We start from the raw sequence: 18,660 nt of genomic DNA, 5'->3' as shown, positions 1-18,660 counted from the left end.
GTATTCCTATTGTCCAGATGGGATAGGGCAGTGTGCAGTGTGATGGCGATTGCATCTTCTGTGGATCTATTGGGGCGGTAAGCAAATTGAAGTTGGTCTAGGGTGTCAGGTAAGGTAGAGGTGATATGATCCTTAACTAGCCTCTCAAAGCACTTCATTATGACAGAAGTGAGTGCTAAAGGGCGATAGTCATTTATTTCAGTTACCTTTGCTTTCTTGGGTGCAGGAACAATGGTGGACATCTTGAAGCATCTTGAGGCTACAGACTACCAGGGAAACACAGCGCTACACCTCTGTGGACACGTGGATACCATCCAGTTCCTGGTGTCCAACGGACTCAAGATAGACATCTGGTGAGCGAGGGGGTGAGGGTTGGGAGGGGAGTGAGGGGGCATAGCCAGACATTGGGCCTGTTTAAATTGGGGTGGTTTTGTGCAATGTGATAATTATTTGGCTTATAATGGGTGCCTAGAGGAAAAAAATAGATTGATGTGGGGGCCTCAAGGGAAAAAATGGGGCGTATGTTGGAAATGCCCGGGCTGATTTCTGGTCCCAGTCCGTCCTTGGTCATATTTGATCATCAACCTCTGACCAACACCATCAATAGTTTTAAACCGGGGTTGGGGTTGGGGGACATTTTGAAGACTGCCACTGGATGGGATCTGTTGCATCAGGTAAGACAAACTTCTTGTAAAAACCGTTTTTATTATTATTATTGTAAAGCATGTTGAGACCTCGTTAAATAAAATGTAAATACATTGTGATTTGATATTTTTAGGCTAAAGTGTTTGTCAAAACCTTGTGATTCTTGACCAAAATAGTAAATTAATCATACTGCCTTCAAGTGTGAAGGTTACCTTTAAAAAAGTACAATAAAATCCACAGTGAAATAAATGCTGTCCCCACTTGCTTCAAGATGTCCACCATTGTTCCTGTACCCAAGAAAGCAAAGGTAACTGAAATAAATGACTATCGCACTCACTTCGTACGTTTTTATGTTGAATTCCATCATGCATTATATTAATGGACAAGTCTGGCTAGGTCAACTGATTTTTAAATGAATTGACCTTTCCATAATAAAAAGACGAACTGTTAGGCCTTACCGGAAAGCAGATTGATTGGTCAGATTCTGAGAGCCATCCTCTGCCGTAAAGCGGTTTGCGCAAAACTGTCATCGTAAAATAAGAGCTTGTTCAACATCACCACTTTGCAGAAAAGGGTTTTGACTTTGTCGTCTGATTTGGAACACATTAACAGGTAAATATCATCCCCAAGAACTGAAGATGTGGTATAATATGCTTTCCGACTGTTTTAATGTGTTGGATAAGCTCGATAATTGCTTATAGTCACGTTATTACGAGTGCGTTAGCTAGCATTCGCTAGCATCTTTTTGTTAGCTTATCTGGCATTTTCACATTTTTAGTCATTTAGCAGACGCTCTTATCCAGAGCGACTTACAATTAGTGAGTGCATACATTTTTTTTCATACTGGCCCCCCGTGGGAATCGAACCCACAACCCTGGCGTTGCAAACGCCATGCTCTACCAACTGAGCTATACGGGGCCAAGTAGTTAGCTAGCTAAGTTAACTAGCTGGGTATCTTGGATCATGAAACGATTCGATGTCAATAATGGTAGCTACTGTGTTGAGTATGTGTTTTCATAATAGCCAATTGCCAACTAGTAAACTAGTTAGCTAAGTAATCTAACGTTACATAGCTAAAATATCTAGCCACGGACAGAAGCCAGATAGCTAGCTAACATCTGCAAATGTTCTCATCGATTAAACATTTGATCTCAATACAGTTTTCTGTTTCCTACGGTTTGTAAACTTTAACCGTTTGCTGAAGTTGTCAAAAAATCGCGTTGTTTAAAAGAGTGCAAAGGCGAATTGAGTTGTTGCACACGCGCACTTCAGAGAAGGCGTTCACTAACGGAAATATGCAGATGATGCCAGAACGCGCCAATAGGATCTCGCTAGCTCGTTCTTGGTTCTGCCCCACTCCTTGCTTGTTCTGCCCACTGTGGCTCATTTGTTCCAATTGCAAACGACAGGCTGTGGTCTATCTTGGTTTAGTTATAAAAAAATATTGGTTTAGTTATACAAATATTATTGGCCAAGTGAACTTTGATTCAGGGTATGCCTTTTGTAATACTGTAGTTTTCAAATATTTAAGTTAGGTAATAATAACGCTCTGCTCATTTGTGATAAGAAGAGCTAGCTTAGCTACCTACCTAGTGTTAGCTCTAGCTACAGTGCCTAAAGAAAGTATTCATACCCCTTGACTTATTACACATTTTGTTATGTTACAGCCTCATTTAGAATTGATTAAAAAAATAAATAAAAAGTCTCACCAATCAACACACAATACCCCATAATGACAAAGTAAAAACATGTTTGTAGATTTTGTGTGCTCATTTATTGAAAATGAAATACAGAAATATCTCATTTACAAGTCGGAAGTTTACATACACCTTAGCCAAATACATTTAAACTCAGTTTTTCACAATTCCTGACATATAATCCTATTAAAAATTCCCTGTCTTAGGTCAGTTAGGATCATCACTTTATCTTAAGAATGTGAAATGTCAGAATAATAGTAGAGAGAATTATTTATTTCAGCTTTTATTTCTTTCATCACATTCCCAGTGGGTCAGAAGTTTACATACACTCAATTAGTATTTGGTAACATTGCCTTTAAATTGTTTAACTTGGGTCAAACGTTTCGGGTAGCCTTCCACAAGCTTCCCACAATAAGTTGGGTGAATTCTGGCCCATTTCTCCTGACAGAGCTGGTATAACTGAGTCAGGTTTGTAGGCCTCCTTGCTCGCACACACTTTTTTAGTTCTGCCCACAAATTTTCTATATGATTGAGGTCAGGGCTTTGTGATGGCCACTCCAATACCTTGATTTTGTTGTCCTTTGCCATTTTGCCACAACTTTGGAAGTATTCATTGTCCATTTGGAAGACCCATTTGCGACCAAGCTTTAACTTCCTGACTGATCTGTCTTGAGATGTTGCTTCAATATATCCACATTTTCCTTCCTCATGATGCCATCTATTTTGTGAAGTGCACCAGTCCCTCCTGCAGCAAAGCACCCCCACAGCATGATGCTGCCACCCCCGTGCTTCACGGTTGGGTTGGTGTTCTTCGGCTTGCAAGAGCCCCCTTTTTCCTCCAAACATAACAATGGTCATTATGGCCAAACAGTTCTATATTTTTTCCTTCAGACCAGAGGACAATTCTCCAAAAAGTACAATCTTTGTCCCCATGTGCAGTTGCAAACCGTAGTCTGGCTTTTTTATGGCGGTTTTGGAGCAGTGGCTTCTTCCTTGCTGAGCGGCCTTTCAGGTTATGTCGATATAGGACTCGTTTTACTGTGGATATAGATACTTTTGTACCCGTTTCCTCCAGCATCTTCACAAGGTCCTTTGCTGTTCTGGGATTGATTTGCACTTTTCGCACCAAAGTACGATCATCTCTAGGAGACAGAACGCGTCTCCTTCCTGAGCGGTATGACGGCTGCGTGGTCCCATGGTGTTTATACTTGCGTACTATTGTTTGTACAGATGAACGTGATACCTTCAGGCGTTTGGAAATTTCTCCCAAGGATGAACCAGACTTGTGAAGGTCTACACATTTATGGCTGATTTCTTTTGATTTTCTCATGATGTCAAGCAAAGAGGCACTGAGTTTGAAGGTAGGCCTTGAAATACATCCACAGGTACACCTCCAATTGACTGAAATTATGTCAATTAGCCTATCAGAAGCTTCTAAAGCCATGACATAATTTTCTGGAATTTTCCAAGCTGTTTAAAGGCACAGTCAACTTAGTGTATGTAAACTTCTGACCCACTGGAATTGTGATACAGTGAATTATAAGTTAAATAATCTGTCTGTAAACAATTGTTGGAAAAATTACTTATGTCATGCACAAAGTATATGTCCTATATGTATATGTCCTTGTTTGTTAACAAGATGTGTGGAGTGGTTGAAAAACAAGTTTTAATGACTCCAACCTAAGTGTATGTCAACTTCCGACTTCAACTGTAGATAGTGATGTGTTGTGTTGGATTTGCCCCAAACATCGCTTTGTATTCAGGACATAACGTTAATTTATTTGCCACATTTCTTGCAGTTTTACTTTAGTGCCTTATTGTAAACAGGATGGATGTTTTGGAATATTTTTATTCTGTGCAGACTTCCTTCTTTTCACTCTGTCAGTTAGGTTAGTATTGTGGAGTAACTACAATGTTGTTGTTCCATCCTCAGTTTTCTCCTATCACAGTCATAAAACTCTGTAACTGTTTTAATGTCACCATTGGCCTTATGGTGAAATCCCTGAGCGGTTTCTTTCCTCTCCGGCAACTGAATTAGGAAGGACGCCTGTATCTTTGTAGTGACTGGGTGTATTGATATACCATCCAAAGTGTAATTAATAACTTCACCATGCTCAAAGGGATATTCAATGTCTGCTTTTTTCATCTTTTACCCATCAACCAATAGGTGCCCTTCTTTGCGAGGCATTGGAAAACCTCCCTGTTCTTTGTGGTTGAATCTGTGTTTGAAATTCACTGCTCAACTGAGGGACCTTACAGATAATTGTATGTGTAGGCTACAGAGATGAGGTAGTCATTCAAAAATCATGTTAAACACTATTATTGCACTGAGGGAGTCCATGCAACTTTGTATGTGACTTGTTAGGCAGATTTTTACTCCTTTAGGCTTGCCATAACAAAGGAGTTGTCTACTTATTGATTCAAGACATTTCAGCTTTTCATTTTTAATTCATTGGTATAAAAATTCTACATACAAGTCCACTTTGACAGTATTGGGTATTGTGTGTAGGCCAGTGACACAAAATATTGTGGAAAAAGCCAAGTGGTGTAAATACTTCCTGAAGGCACTGTACATAGTCCTAACTAATAAAACTCTTTCATCTCCATTTCTCATTTCCTCCCTCTCTGCCTCCCTCCCACTGTTCTTGCTACCCTCCCCCCCCCCCCCCATCCCCCTCTTCAGGTACGCTGGAATTTTCGGACACCCACTCGGACATGTCCTATGTCTTCATCAATGACTCGTCGCAGACCTCCGTTCCCCTGCTCCAGGTAGGGGAGATGTCTACGCCTGCACATTGACTCTGTACCGGTACTCCTTGTATATAGCCTCGTTATTGTTTTTGTGTTACTATTTCCTTTTTTTTGTTTGATAATTTTTCATACTTTTTAACTCTGCATTGTTGGAAAAGGGCTCGTAAGTAAGCATTTCACTGTAAATTCTACACCTGTTTTATTCGGTGCATGTGACAAATAAAAATGTGTTTTTGATTTGACAACCCTAATGTCCTGGACAAGGGGGTTCCGTCCCAAATCGACCCCTACGCCCTATGTACTGAGAGGATTTGACAACCCTAATGTCCTGGACAAGGGGGTTCCGTCCCAAATCGACCCCTACGCCCTATGTACTGAGAGGATTTGACAAGCATAAGCAATCTGGTAGTAGCTCCACTTGCCCTCTGATAGGTTAGATGGAAGTTTCACCATATTTTTATTTTTATTTTTTATTTTTTTATTTCACCTTTATTTAACCAGGTAAGCCAGTTGAGAACAAGTTCTCATTTACAACTGCTACCTGGCCAAGATAAAGCATAGTAGTGCGATAAAAACAACAACACAGAGTTACATATGGGGTAAAAAACATAAAGTCAAAAAATACAACAGAAAATATATATATACAGTGTGTGCAAATGTAGCAAGTTATGGAGGTAAGGCAATAAATAGGCTATAGTGCAAAATAATTACAATTAGTATTAACACTGGAATGCTAGATGTGCAAGAGATTATGTGCAAATAGAGATACTGGGGTGCAAAAGAGCAAAATAAATAACAATATAGGGATGAGGTAGTTGGGTGGGCTAATTTCAGATGGGCTGTGTACAGGTGCAGTGATCGGTAAGGTGCTCTGACAACTGATGCTTAAAGTTAGTGAGGGAGATAAGAGTCTCCAGCTTCAGAGATTTTTGCAATTCGTTCCAGTCATTGGCAGCAGAGAACTGGAAGGAATGGCGGCCAAAGGAGGTGTTGGCTTTGGGAATGACCAGTGAGATATACCTGCTGGAGCGCAGACTACGGGTGGGTGCTGCTATGGTGACCAATGAGCTAAGATAAGGCGGGGATTTGCCTAGCAGTGATTTGGCGACGAACATGTAGTGAGGACCAGCCAACAAGAGCGTACAGGTCACAGTGGTGGGTAGTGTATGGGGCTTTGGCGACAAAACGGATGGCACTGTGATAGACTACATCCAATTTGCTGAGTAGAGTGTTGGAGGCTATTTTGTAAATGACATCGCCGAAGTCAAGGATCGGTAGGATAGTCAGTTTTACGAGGGCATGTTTGGCAGCATGAGTGAAGGAGGCTTTGTTGCGAAATAGGAAGCCGATTCTAGATTTAACTTTGGATTGGAGATTCTTAATGTGAGTCTGGAAGGAGAGTTTACAGTCTAACCAGACACCTAGGTATTTGTAGTTGTCCACATACTCTAGGTCAGACCCGTCGAGAGTGGTGATTCTAGTCGGGTGGGCGGGTGCCAGCAGCGTTCGATTGAAGAGCATGCATTTAGTTTTACTAGTGTTTAAGAGCAGTTGGAGGCTACTGAAGGAGTGTTGTATGGCATTGAAGCTCGTTTGGAGGTTTGTTAACACAGTGTCCAATGAAGGGCCAGATGTATACAGAATGGTGTCGTCTGCGTAGAGGTGGATCTGAGAGTCACCAGCAGCAAGAGCGACATCATTGATATACACGGAGAAAAGAGTCGGCCCAAGAATTGAACCCTGTGGCACCCCCATAGAGACTGCCATAGGTCCAGACAACAGGCCCTCTGATTTGACACACTGAACTCTATCTGAGAAGTAGTTGGTGAACCAGGCGAGGCAGTCATTTGAGAAACTAAGGCTATTTAGTCTGCCAATAAGAATGCGGTGGTTGACAGAGTCGAAAGCCTTGGCCAGGTCGATGAAGACGGCTGCAAAGTACTGTCTATTATCGATCGCGGTTATAATATCGTTTAGGACCTTGAGCGTGGCTGAAGTGCACCCATGACCAGCTCGGAAACCGGATTGCATAGCGGAGAAGGTACGGTGGGATTCGAAATGGTCGGTGATCTGTTTGTTAACTTGGCTTTCAAATACTTTCGAAAGGCAGGGCAGGATGGATATAGGTCTGGAGCAGTTTGGATCTAGAGTGTCACCCCCTTTGAAGAGAAGGATGACCGCGGCAGCTTTCCAATCTCTGGGGATCTCAGACGTTACGAAAGAGAGGTTGAACAGACTAGTAATAGGGGTTGCGACAATTTCGGCGGCTAGTTTTAGAAAGAAAGGGTCCAGATTGTCTAGCCCAGCTGATTTGTAGGGGTCCAGATTTTGCAGCTCTTTCAGAACATCAGCTGTCTGAATTTGTGTGAAGGAGAAGCGGGGGGGGCATGGGCAAGTTGCAGCAGAGGGTGCAGAGTTGGTGGCCGGGGTAGTGGTAGCCAGGTGGAAAGCATGGCCAGCCGTAGCAAAATGCTTGTTGAAATTCTCGATTATTGTAGATTTATCGGTGGTGATAGTGTTTCCTAGCCTCAGTGCAGTGGGCAGCTGGGAGGAAGTGCTCTTTTTCTCCATGGACTTTACAGTGTCCCAAAACTTTTTGGAGTTAGTGCTACATGATGCACATTTCTGTTTGAAAAAGTTAGCCTTTGCTTTCCTGACTGCTTGTGTATATTGGTTCCTAACTTCCCTGAAAAGTTGCATATCGCGGGGGCTATTTGATGCTAATGCAGTACGCCACAGGATGTTTTTGTGCTGGTCAAGGGCAGTCAAGTCTGAGGAGAACCAGGGGCTATATCTGTTCTTAGTTCTGTATTTTTTGAATGGGGCATGTTTATTTAAGATTGAGAGGAAATTACTTTTAAAGAACAACCAGGCATCCTCTACTGACGGAATGAGATCTATATCCATCCAGGATACCTGGGCCAGGTCAATTAGGAAGGCCTGCTCACTAAAGTGTTTTAGGGAGCGTTTGACAGTGATGAGGGGTGGTCGTTTGACCGCGGACCCGTTACGGACGCAGGCAATAAGGCAGTGATCGCTGAGATCCTGGTTGAAGACAGCGAAGGTGTATTTAGAGGGTAAATTAGTCAGGATTATATCTATGAGGGTACCCATGGTTACGGATTTAGGGTTGTACCTGGTAGGTTCATTGATAATTTGCGTGAGATTGTGGGCATCTAGTTTGGATTGTAGGATGGCCGGGGTATTAAGCATATCCCAATTTAGGTCACCAAGCAGTACGAACTCTGAGGATAAATGGGGGGCAATCAATTCACATATGGTGTCCAGGGCACAGCTGGGGGCTGAGGGGGGTCTGTAGCAAGCAGCAACAGTGAGAGACTTATTTCTGGAAAGGTGGATTTTTAGAAGTAGAAGCTCAAACTGTTTGGGCACAGACCTGGATAGTATGATAGAGCTCTGCAGGCTATCTCTACAGTAGATTGCAACTCCACCCCCTTTGGCAGTTCTATCTAGACGGAAAATGTTATAGTTGGGGATGGAAATTTCAGAATTTTTGGTGGCCTTCCTAAGCCAGGATTCAGACACTGCTAGAACATCAGGGTTGGCGGAGTGTGCTAACGCTGCCACCTGTCAAATCCTCTTAGATCTCCACAAGTGTGTAGAGTCTAGAGTTCGGTTTGGCATTGGGCAACAGTGTAGGAACCAAACAGAAGCAAACAGGGATGGACCTACCTGAATTTGTCCAATTAGAAACTCTTGTTTCGGTTGCAAAACGTTTTGCTATGGTGTGCTCTCATGAATACACCCCAGTTCTTCAGAATCGATTAAAGTTTAAGGTTGCTAGGGTCAATTAATCAATTCCCTTATTCTCTGAATCAGTACAGACATCATCAATCAACTCCTATATTAATCTCTCATCCCGGGATGTTATCGTGAAAGAGAATGTGTTCTCAATGGCAGACCTGCTTAAATAATGGCCAATCCCTAACTACAGGCCTGCATCGACGGGGACCTGCCTTTCGCCAAGAGGCTCCTGGAGACGGGCTGTGACCCCAACATACGGGACAACCGGGGCCGTACCGGCCTGCACCTAGCGGCCGCCAGGGGGAACGTGGACATCTGTTGGTTCCTCCATAAGTTTGGGGCGGACCTCCTGGCTACAGACTACCAGGGAAACACAGCGCTACACCTCTGTGGACACGTGGACACCATCCAGTTCCTGGTGTCCAACGGACTCAAGATAGACATCTGGTGAGTGAAGGGCTGAGGGTTGGAAGGGGAGTGAGGGGGCGTAGAGACTGTTTAACAGTTGGCTTGGGGCCTGAGAGGGGAGTGAGGGGGGCGTAGAGACTGTTTAACAGTTGGGGACTGAGAGGTAAAGGCAGGGGTTATTTTCCCAAGGTGAACGATCAACAGGGTTTTAGGTCACCCTATTATGTTTTGAAATATACACATTGGTCCAACAGTCCACTCCATAGGGTCAATGTGTATCCCAAACACTGGTTGTACCCATGTTTTGAACATTTTCATGCTACATTGTGTGTTTCTCTCTCCCAGTAACCACAACGGGTCCACTCCTCTGGTGCTGGCCAAGAGGCGCGGGGTGAACAAGGACGCTATCCGCCTGCTGGAGGGCCTAGAGGAACAGGAGGTGAAAGGATTCAACAGAGGAGCCCACTCCAAACTGGAGACCATGCAGATGGCTGAGAGCGAGAGGTGAGGAGGGGTGGGGGGAGTGGATGAGAGAGGTGCGGAAGAGGGGGAGGAGATGGCAGGAAGTGGAGGTGAAAGGATTCAACAGAGGAGCCCACTCCAAACTGGAGACCATGCAGATGGCTGAGAGCGAGAGGTGAGGAGGGGTGGGGGGAGTGGATGAGAGAGGTGCGGAAGAGGGGGAGGAGAGGGCAGGAAGTAGAGGTGAAAGGATTCAACAGGGGTGCCTATGTTACAGGCATTACTGTTCTGCTTAACAGTATAGCTCCCTCCCTCTCAAGTCCTTACCGGTACTTAATGTCGCGTACTCTGCCACGCCAACACACTTGACCGCCCGCTTGACAATTTTGTGCCACCGAAAAGCTAGCAATTCAGCGACGTGATTGGTGACATTTCCAACTGTGGAGTTCACTAACAGCATGATCTTAACTCCGTTACACCCACTCTAAGCTGGAAATCAATCGGTATCCATCTATCCTATCTAGCTATCTATAATCAAGTCATGTCACTGTGTCATGGCATGTAAGCTAACACTGGGTTGTTACTTTCTCACCCTGTCAGCGCAATGGAGAGCCACTTCCTGCTGAACCCCAACCTCCAGAACAGGGAGGGAGTACTATCCAGCTTCAGGACCACCTGGCAGGAGTTTGTAGAGGACATGGGCTTCTGGAGGGTTCTGCTACTGCTGGTGGTTATCGGCCTGCTCTCCCTGGGCATCGCGTACTACGTCAGCGGGGTGCTACCTTTCTCCACTAGCCAGCTGGAGCTGGTACACTGAGGGAAGGGTGGATGGATAGAGGTTGAAAGTTGGCTTGGGCTACGTCCCGATTATCCACCCTTGTCCAGAAGTGTACACTTGCACACTTCCCCTTTTAGGAGTGGTGTAAACGTTGGCTGGATTCAACCGTTGTGAAATCCTTGCACACTTGGGGAGAAGGACAGGGGAATCGGGACTCAGTCATGGATGCAGCTGCAGTCTTCATTCCCTGCACTTATGTATGTGTTATATGTTATTTGCTTTGAACGTTTTCTCATCGTGGCCAGTTATGAATGAGAACGCACATCATTTCATGTGTCATTAATTCGTATGACAAAAATGACTAAATCGACCAAATATTGACCAGTGACGTGACTATCTTTTTTTCTTTCTGGAATACTGACCGCTTTTAAAGCATAACCCTAAAAAAAATGGAATATTAATTTCTTACATGCAGTTTCATAATAATATTAGGTTTCAGAACATTCCATGTCTAATTTAGTTTTGACAGTATTCAGCTCTATATGAAGAAATTGTTGCATTGTGGACCTTTTTCCTAATGTTGTCACAATATGAATTGTTCTGTGTTGTGTGGTGTTACAAGCTGTAGATTGCCATAGTTTCTGTTCGTTTTTTCTTATTATTTTTGTATAAGAATTTTGTTTATCTTCTATTTCTGTTAATATTGTTTTGAAAAGGCCGCATTTGTTAAGTGATTTAAAGTACAGGGTCAAATCCTCTTTCAAAGTCAATATTTTTGTTTTATTTCCATTCTTACCGTTTCAACTCAAGTCAGTTTCCCCCACGCTCATTGCAAATTTCCATAATAATGCTAATCAGGCTATAACTGTTGTGTGGAATCTTACAAGGAACAAAAACCCAACGGAAATACAACAGAAAGTGTGTGGAGTTATCCTGGGTTTCAGTCTGTTTCTGATCTCTTACCAACTCCTTAATGGAACTGTCATGTCATGGCTTGATAATGAGAGCAATGGAGTTGTCAAGAGCACAAACTGTTCTGGGATCAGGCTAGTGTAGAGTTGCATGGGAATATAATATAAAAGGGAAGTGAAGTTTGTCCCTCTTCCATCACCAAGTCAAGTACAATAAGAACTATAGAGTAGCACCTTTTATTGTGTGCCTTTGAAAGAAAAGACAAATTAATATATTTATTTTCTGTATTTTAAGTTTGTTCAGCTGAGTGTGCTGAAAATGACCTTGTTATGAATCTGTGTACTACAACGCCTGCATGAAGATTATTTCAAATATTACATTATATTTTTAGCTATGTTGTACTCTGTCAAATATCCATCCTCACACATACTGTAAACCATGTAGTTAAACGTTTTGTTATGTTGTTCTGTGTCTGTTATCTTGTAGAACAACATTGAAGGTATGTATCTATCATTTGATGTGTAAAATGTATTAATCATGTATACAATTCTAATTACCAGTTATCCTTTGATGTGTTCATTCAGTATATAATCCAAAATGAAACTTGGATGCACAATGAATACAAATGCAAAATGGAATTGACAACTTTAATGTCTTACAAATTAATGGAAGAAAATGTATTAGAATAGTTTAATTAAATTACATTTCATAATAAACTACAGTCCATTTTAAAACGCAAAATGAAACTTACAACTTAGTCTTAAAAGTGATAATAGAATATCCATTAACAGCACATCATGAAATCCTTCACCACGTTAATGTGATTATTCTCACATCTGCAGGATGGCCAGTAATCGGGTCCAGCTATCAATAATATTTCAAATACAGCAGGTATCAAACAGGCACATTATAAATTATTATTATTATGAATTCCAGAATATAAAAGCATGAGTAACTGAAGTAACAATGAATAACTGACCAAAGTGCAAAACGTCTCCTGTTGTTCCCAACTAACTCTCAAACTCTAAAATTGTAATTGCATAATCATCTTAAAAACTACGCCTACAGCTAACGGCTTGGCTTGGCTCCACCCCCACACACACACACACACAGAGTTTGCAAGAGCACAAACAGGTCTGGGACCAGGCTAGTGTAACTCCTCCATCTCTATGATGGTAGAGGACCTATTCACCTCTCCGGTTTCTTTCTCCCTCTCAGGACACATGGTAACCCTCTCATCACTATGACCATCAGAACTCTCTTGGGACTCTTTGGAAGCCACTGGCTGTGGTGATCCCCTGGGGGTGTGGCCAGAGATAAATCCTGAACCGTTCATTCGGGTAAATGTAATATTTCAGTTGTTTATATGGAATAAATTAGCAAAAATCTATAAAAACCTGTTTTGCTTTGTCATTATGGGGTATTGTCTGTAGATTGATGAGAGAAAAAAACATTGAATCAATTTTAGAATGAGGTTGTAACGTAATAAAACAGAGATAAAGTGGCATTTTACCCAGTATGGCCTTATGAATCAGGGGATACCAGTGTTTAAGCCTAAAGTGTTAGACATTTTTGATTGGTAATGAACCTGAGGGCCGCATGAAATACTGAATCAAGTGCTCTCAGGATAGTAGTTGAGGCCTGCATATACAGTGGGGGGAAAAAAAGTATTTAGTCAGCCACCAATTGTGCAAGTTCTCCCACTTAAAAAGATGAGAGGCCTGTAATTTTCATCATAGGTACACGTCAACTATGACAGACAAAATTAGATTTTTTTTCTCCAGAAAATCACATTGTAGGATTTGTAATGAATTTATTTGCAAATTATGGTGGAAAATAAGTATTTGGTCAATAACAAAAGTTTCTCAATACTTTTATATACCCTTTGTTGGCAATGACACAGGTCAAACGTTTTCTGTAAGTCTTCACAAGGTTTTCACACACTGTTGCTGGTATTTTGGCCCATTCCTCCATGCAGATCTCCTCTAGAGCAGTGATGTTTTGGGGCTGTCGCTGGGCAACACGGACTTTCAACTCCCTCCAAAGATTTTCTATGGGGTTGAGATCTGGAGACTGGCTAGGCCACTCCAGGACCTTGAAATGCTTCTTATGAAGCCACTCCTTCGTTGCCCGGGCGGTGTGTTTGGGATCATTGTCATGCTGAAAGACCCAGCCACGTTTCATCTTCAATGCCCTTGCTGATGGAAGGAGGTTTTCACTCAAAATCTCACAATACATGGCCCCATTCATTCTTTCCTTTACACGGATCAGTCGTCCTGGTCCCTTTGCAGAAAAACAGCCCCAAAGCATGATGTTTCCATCCCCATGCTTCACAGTAGGTATGGTGTTCTTTGCATGCAACTCAGCATTCTTTGTCCTCCAAACACGACGAGTTGAGTTTTTACCAAAAAGTTATATTTTGGTTTCATCTGACCATATGACATTCTCCCAATCCTCTTCTGGATCATCCAAATGCAAACATCAGACGGGCCTGGACATGTACTGGCTTAAGCAGGGGGACACGTCTGGCACTGCAGGATTTGAGTCCCTGGGGGCGTAGTGTGTTACTGATGGTAGGCTTTGTTACTTTGGTCCCAGCTCTCTGCAGGTCATTCACTAGGTCCCCCCGTGTGGTTCTGGGATTTTTGCTCACCGTTCTTGTGATCATTTTGACTCCACGGGAGCCCCAGATCGAGGGAGATTATCAGTGGTCTTGTATGTCTTCCATTTCCTAATAATTGCTCCCACAGTTGATTTCTTCAAACCAAGCTGCTTACCTATTGCAGATTCAGTCTTCCCAGCCTGGTGCAGGTCTACAATTTTGTTTCTGGTGTCCTTTGACAGCTCTTTGGTCTTGGCCATAGTGGAGTTTGGAGTGTGACTGTTTGAGGTTGTGGACAGGTGTATTTTATACTGATAAGTTCAAACAGGTGCCATTAATACAGGTAACGAGTGGAGGACAGAGGAGCCTCTTAAAGAAGAAGTTACAGGTCTGTGAGAGCCAGAAATCTTGCTTGTTTGTAGGTGACCAAATACTTATTTTCCACCATAATTTGCAAATAAATTCATTAAAAATCCTACAATGTGATTTTCTGGGAAAAAATTCTCAATTTGTCTGTCATAGTTAACGTGTACCTATGATGAAAATTACAGGCCTCACCTCTCATCTTTTTAAGTGGGAGAACTTGCACAATTGTTGGCTGACTAAATACTTTTTTCCCCCACTGTATATAGCTGAGGCTCCTCCTAGAAAGCTTTCAAGGCCGTTTGAACTAATCCCCCTCTGGTTAGTCATCCAGAGAGACTAAATGAATGTCGCAGTGTTCAGCACATAAAGGCTGGCCAGGTGTAACCTATTTGCATGGCTGACTGTAGTTAAGCTGTCCAACCGATGTTGGGCCTATGGGACCTCACACAATCCAACCATAGCTACGTCATCCACACCCCGCTGGAAGGGCTGACCTATAGCACCATCATACAACTGTTAGGTATATGGCTGTACTACCCACCCAGCATCCAACCAATATTAATTTCATATGACCTCCCTTCATCCCACAATAGCTACACCATCCACACAGTACTACAACGTCCGACATATAGCGCAGCCATAGAACTGTTGTGTGTATGGCTGTACTACCCAGCCACTATCCAACCAATATTACTGTTATATGACCTCACAACATACACCCATAGCACTAATAAAACATCCCACCCTGTAGCACCATCAGACCACTGTTGTGCATAAATGGCTGTGCTACCCAAGCAAAGCCACGGATGTAAACCCAAGCAATGTTATGTCTATGGGAGATGGTTAGCTCAGCACAATCACTGACACAATGACAAGTGTGTAGCTCTGGGAGTCTAGAGTGGGAGGTGCTAGGATATTCATCAGACTAAAGCTGACTAGACCATCCAAAGGTCTGTCTAAAGAGTTGGGAGATGTGCAGTGTAGCTCTGTCACTGACAGAATGAGAAGGGTCCAGGGATGGGAGTCTAGGATGGGGCGGGGTTTCTGCACCCAGTGCTGGATCCCCAACCAGTGCTAGAGGCCCACCCAGTGGTTGTCGCTCCACCCTTACACTGTTGTGGAAGCGGATGTGTATAGCCTTGACAGATAATTAAGACCTCACCTAGGGGATGTTAGCATAGCAACTTTGTCTACAGGATCACACCAGACAGCACTCGGGTAACTAATACCAATGCAATGCAACACTATTATTATCTGGGAATGACTGTGAAATATAATCTATGTTAAACCTAGGGGCTTATTACATTTACATTTTAGTCATTTAGCAGACGCTCTTATCCAGAGCAACTTACAGTTAGCGCATACATTATTTTATCGAACCCACAACCCTGGCGTTGCAAACGCCATGCTCTACCAACTGAGCTACATAATGCCACTCAGCACACGCTTCGCTTTCAAATGTCAGGGTGTGTATTTCATTATACCGTAAGGCCAAGAGGGATGGGTTGGGTGGTTGCCGGATTGATGCTATATCGACATTGGTATTAGTATTCTGTATTCTGGTGGTATTCGTATTTTGGTGCCTCAGACACTGACACTAACACACAGGAGCCTAGACAATGTCTGTGAAACAACATGTGTCAAATGTTACCACACTCCAATGTACTTTACTTGTAGATGTACAGTACTACATAACCAATACACTTACCCAATGTTATAGGATTGCTCCACAGGCACATTACGTGTTAATAACCGTGGTTTGGTTGGTGTTATCAGTGTTATTATGTATTAGTATGTATTATTATGTATGGGTGTTATATATGGAGATATGATAGGTCTGATAGGTCAGCCTAGGTTGGGTGCATCCACGCTCATATAAGCATGTATGGGTACATCTACTACACGAGTCCGATAACATGTTATTACAATGTGATATGACACAACAATAATATATTAGACATAAAGGACAGTGAGGACAGTGAAATGTGTTAAATGGAAGGCTTTGGAAGGCTTTGTCTCATGAGGCTTGTGGGAGGGTGTGGCTTGTGGCAGCTGCCAGCCTGATACGTTCCAACGTGCCTTGAGGTTTTAGGTTGGATAGGCAGTTGAAGAGGCACACACAGCACAGGCACACTGTTTGCACCCCTTTGTGTAGCCCTTTGTGTAACGTACCATTGATGTACATATACAAAAACATGATAAATATGGCCCCAATGCACCCTTTATTATATTGTTATGTGATGTATGACAGATGACAACAGTGGACAGTGTAGTCTTTATGCAGAAGCTCTATTTATTTGTCACTTTATATAATAATAATAATAATAATTGGTCATTTAGCAGACGCTCTTATCCAGAGCGACTTACAGGAGCAAGTAGGGTTAAGTGCCTTGCTCAAGGGCACATCAACAGATTTTTCACCTAGTGGGCTCGGGGATTAGAACCAGCGACCTTTCGGTTACTGGCACAACGCTCTTAACCACTAAGCTACCTGCCGCCCATATATGGGATCAGTATATCATCAGATGGTACAGACCACCATTCTGTGCAATGGTAATAAGCAGTCTATCTAGATAGCGTAGAGCATATGAGCCTATGGACACACACAATATCAATTCTGTTGGTTGTACTGGATATTGGCAGTGTTAAGTCAGACACAGACATGGGAGACACTGAGCCCCATAGCCCCATCAGGCAGTGACATTCAACTAGTACTATTGGTATACCAACCATGCATGCACAGGTAAAGGAACAGGTAAGGCAGTGTAGCTAAGGCAGTGTAGCTAAAGCGTTGATGACATTATGTCATTCGGTATGACATGACAAAAACACACAGTGAAGACCTCTGTAGTGCCCGGTAAATCAAAGCATGCCTACAAGCGGTACAAACACCCCATCCATGCAGGTAATGGTAAACAGCATTATATCTATAGTGAGCATAAGAGCATAATACATAATACAGTGTATTGAATGGAAATGTGAAAAGTATGGCCTGGCCTACGAACACACGCCCATTATCATCAGCGTTAAGCATTATGTCAGACACTAAGCCCAAGAATATAGATTTTCAACTGTCTAGCCAAGTAGTTTTCTTGACTCATACGCAGTGTTTGGTAGATGATCTCCAAGAAAATGAGCATCTCGTGGCCCACATGTTCCATGAGTGCCTTCACCACGTCGGTGGCAGTCTTGATACGTTCAGACATGCAACGTGGTAGGCGTAATCCCCATATGAATGATTTCAGACCTGCTCCGCTTAGGTCCGACAGTATATCCAGCACCTTCGCCTTCACTGCAGCCTTGTTTACATCGATAGCTTTGCTATATCCAGCGAAGTTCACAGGTTCTGGCTGATTTGAGGGGTGACTTTATGGGTTGCTATGGGTGCCGCTTTCCACCTCCTCCGCTAGGTCATTGCGGTGGATTTATTTAAGCAGTCTGGTCAACACTGCTTGGGCCCCTTCACCGTAGCGTGACGCTATAGCGTCTGCTATCTGGATTCTGTCAGTCATACAATCCAACTCAGCCTCACTGATGGGCTGTTGACTGTGGACATGTATCTCGCCCATGAAAAACTTGAGGCCCTCAATATCTTCAATGCTCAAATTGTCCAAGGTGTCAAGTATTTCCTTAGGCGACATACCATTATCAATACGTGATGCCGCTGAGGAGTCACTGCTGACAGTTTCTTCACTTGGGTAATTATCCCAGGTTGCCATCAACATATTAGAGGTAACATCTCCCTTGTTCATAACATAATCAAGGTCCGGGCCTTTTCATGAGTGCCTTGTATACACCGGACAGTCTCCATCTCTTCGTTTGATATCATCCCATGTGAAAAGAGGACATCTGCAACATGGTTAAATCTGTTCACGTTGCCAAAGGCCTCCTGTATGAAGCTACATCTTCGTCCGCGAAGGGTATTCATGGTATCGGAGACTGGGTGTACACAGGCCAAGGTTCAGGCTGTTGTAATCTGTAACTGAGATGTGAAGCTGTCCTGGTTAATATTTGAATGCTCCTGGTCGGATGGACACGTAACAGGTGACTAAGTCGTCACATGTACTAGTATTACACTTGGTCTTGCATACACAGTCTAAGGTTGGATGAACACGTACCTGTTGAATACACAGTCTACTCGTGTAGGAAGGGGGTGAACAACATAGATATAACAGTCCACGGATAAGGTTGGACAGTTGAGCCCTGGTAGGACAATAGGGTTGGCTTTGGATGAACGACGCATGGGTCCATGATTAAGCCCGCTGTGGTTGGAC

The 18,660-nt window shown here is 43.1% G+C and overlaps 1 protein-coding gene across 1 annotated transcript; it reads left to right on the top strand.

The window, feature by feature from the left end:
• Positions 1-1,155: 1,155 nt before the first annotated feature.
• Positions 1,156-11,977, top strand: ankrd46b (ankyrin repeat domain 46b). Its single transcript, XM_084155934.1, has 5 exons — positions 1,156-1,257; positions 5,026-5,111; positions 9,049-9,305; positions 9,612-9,770; positions 10,329-11,977. Exons 2-5 carry the CDS (start codon positions 5,058-5,060, stop codon positions 10,543-10,545), a joined length of 687 nt encoding a protein of 228 aa, XP_084012060.1. The 5' UTR covers positions 1,156-1,257; positions 5,026-5,057; the 3' UTR covers positions 10,546-11,977.
• Positions 11,978-18,660: the final 6,683 nt, after the last annotated feature.

This window comes from Coregonus lavaretus, assembly GCF_964263955.1.
Source record: "Coregonus lavaretus genome assembly, chromosome: 39".
In the NCBI taxonomy this organism is placed as follows: Eukaryota; Metazoa; Chordata; class Actinopteri; order Salmoniformes; family Salmonidae; genus Coregonus; species Coregonus lavaretus.
The sequence above is the reverse complement of the archived record's forward strand: the minus strand, read 5'-3'. Positions and strand labels throughout refer to the sequence as shown.

Excerpts from the sequence above, each read along its gene's own strand:
- ankrd46b (XM_084155934.1), top strand. The coding sequence starts at position 5,058 with ATGTCCTATGTCTTCATCAATGACTCGTCGCAGACCTCCGTTCCCCTG. Across the intron at positions 9,306-9,611 it reads GGACTCAAGATAGACATCTG|TAACCACAACGGGTCCACTC; the intron begins GTGAGTGAAGGG and ends TCTCTCTCCCAG. Across the intron at positions 9,771-10,328 it reads CAGATGGCTGAGAGCGAGAG|CGCAATGGAGAGCCACTTCC; the intron begins GTGAGGAGGGGT and ends TCACCCTGTCAG.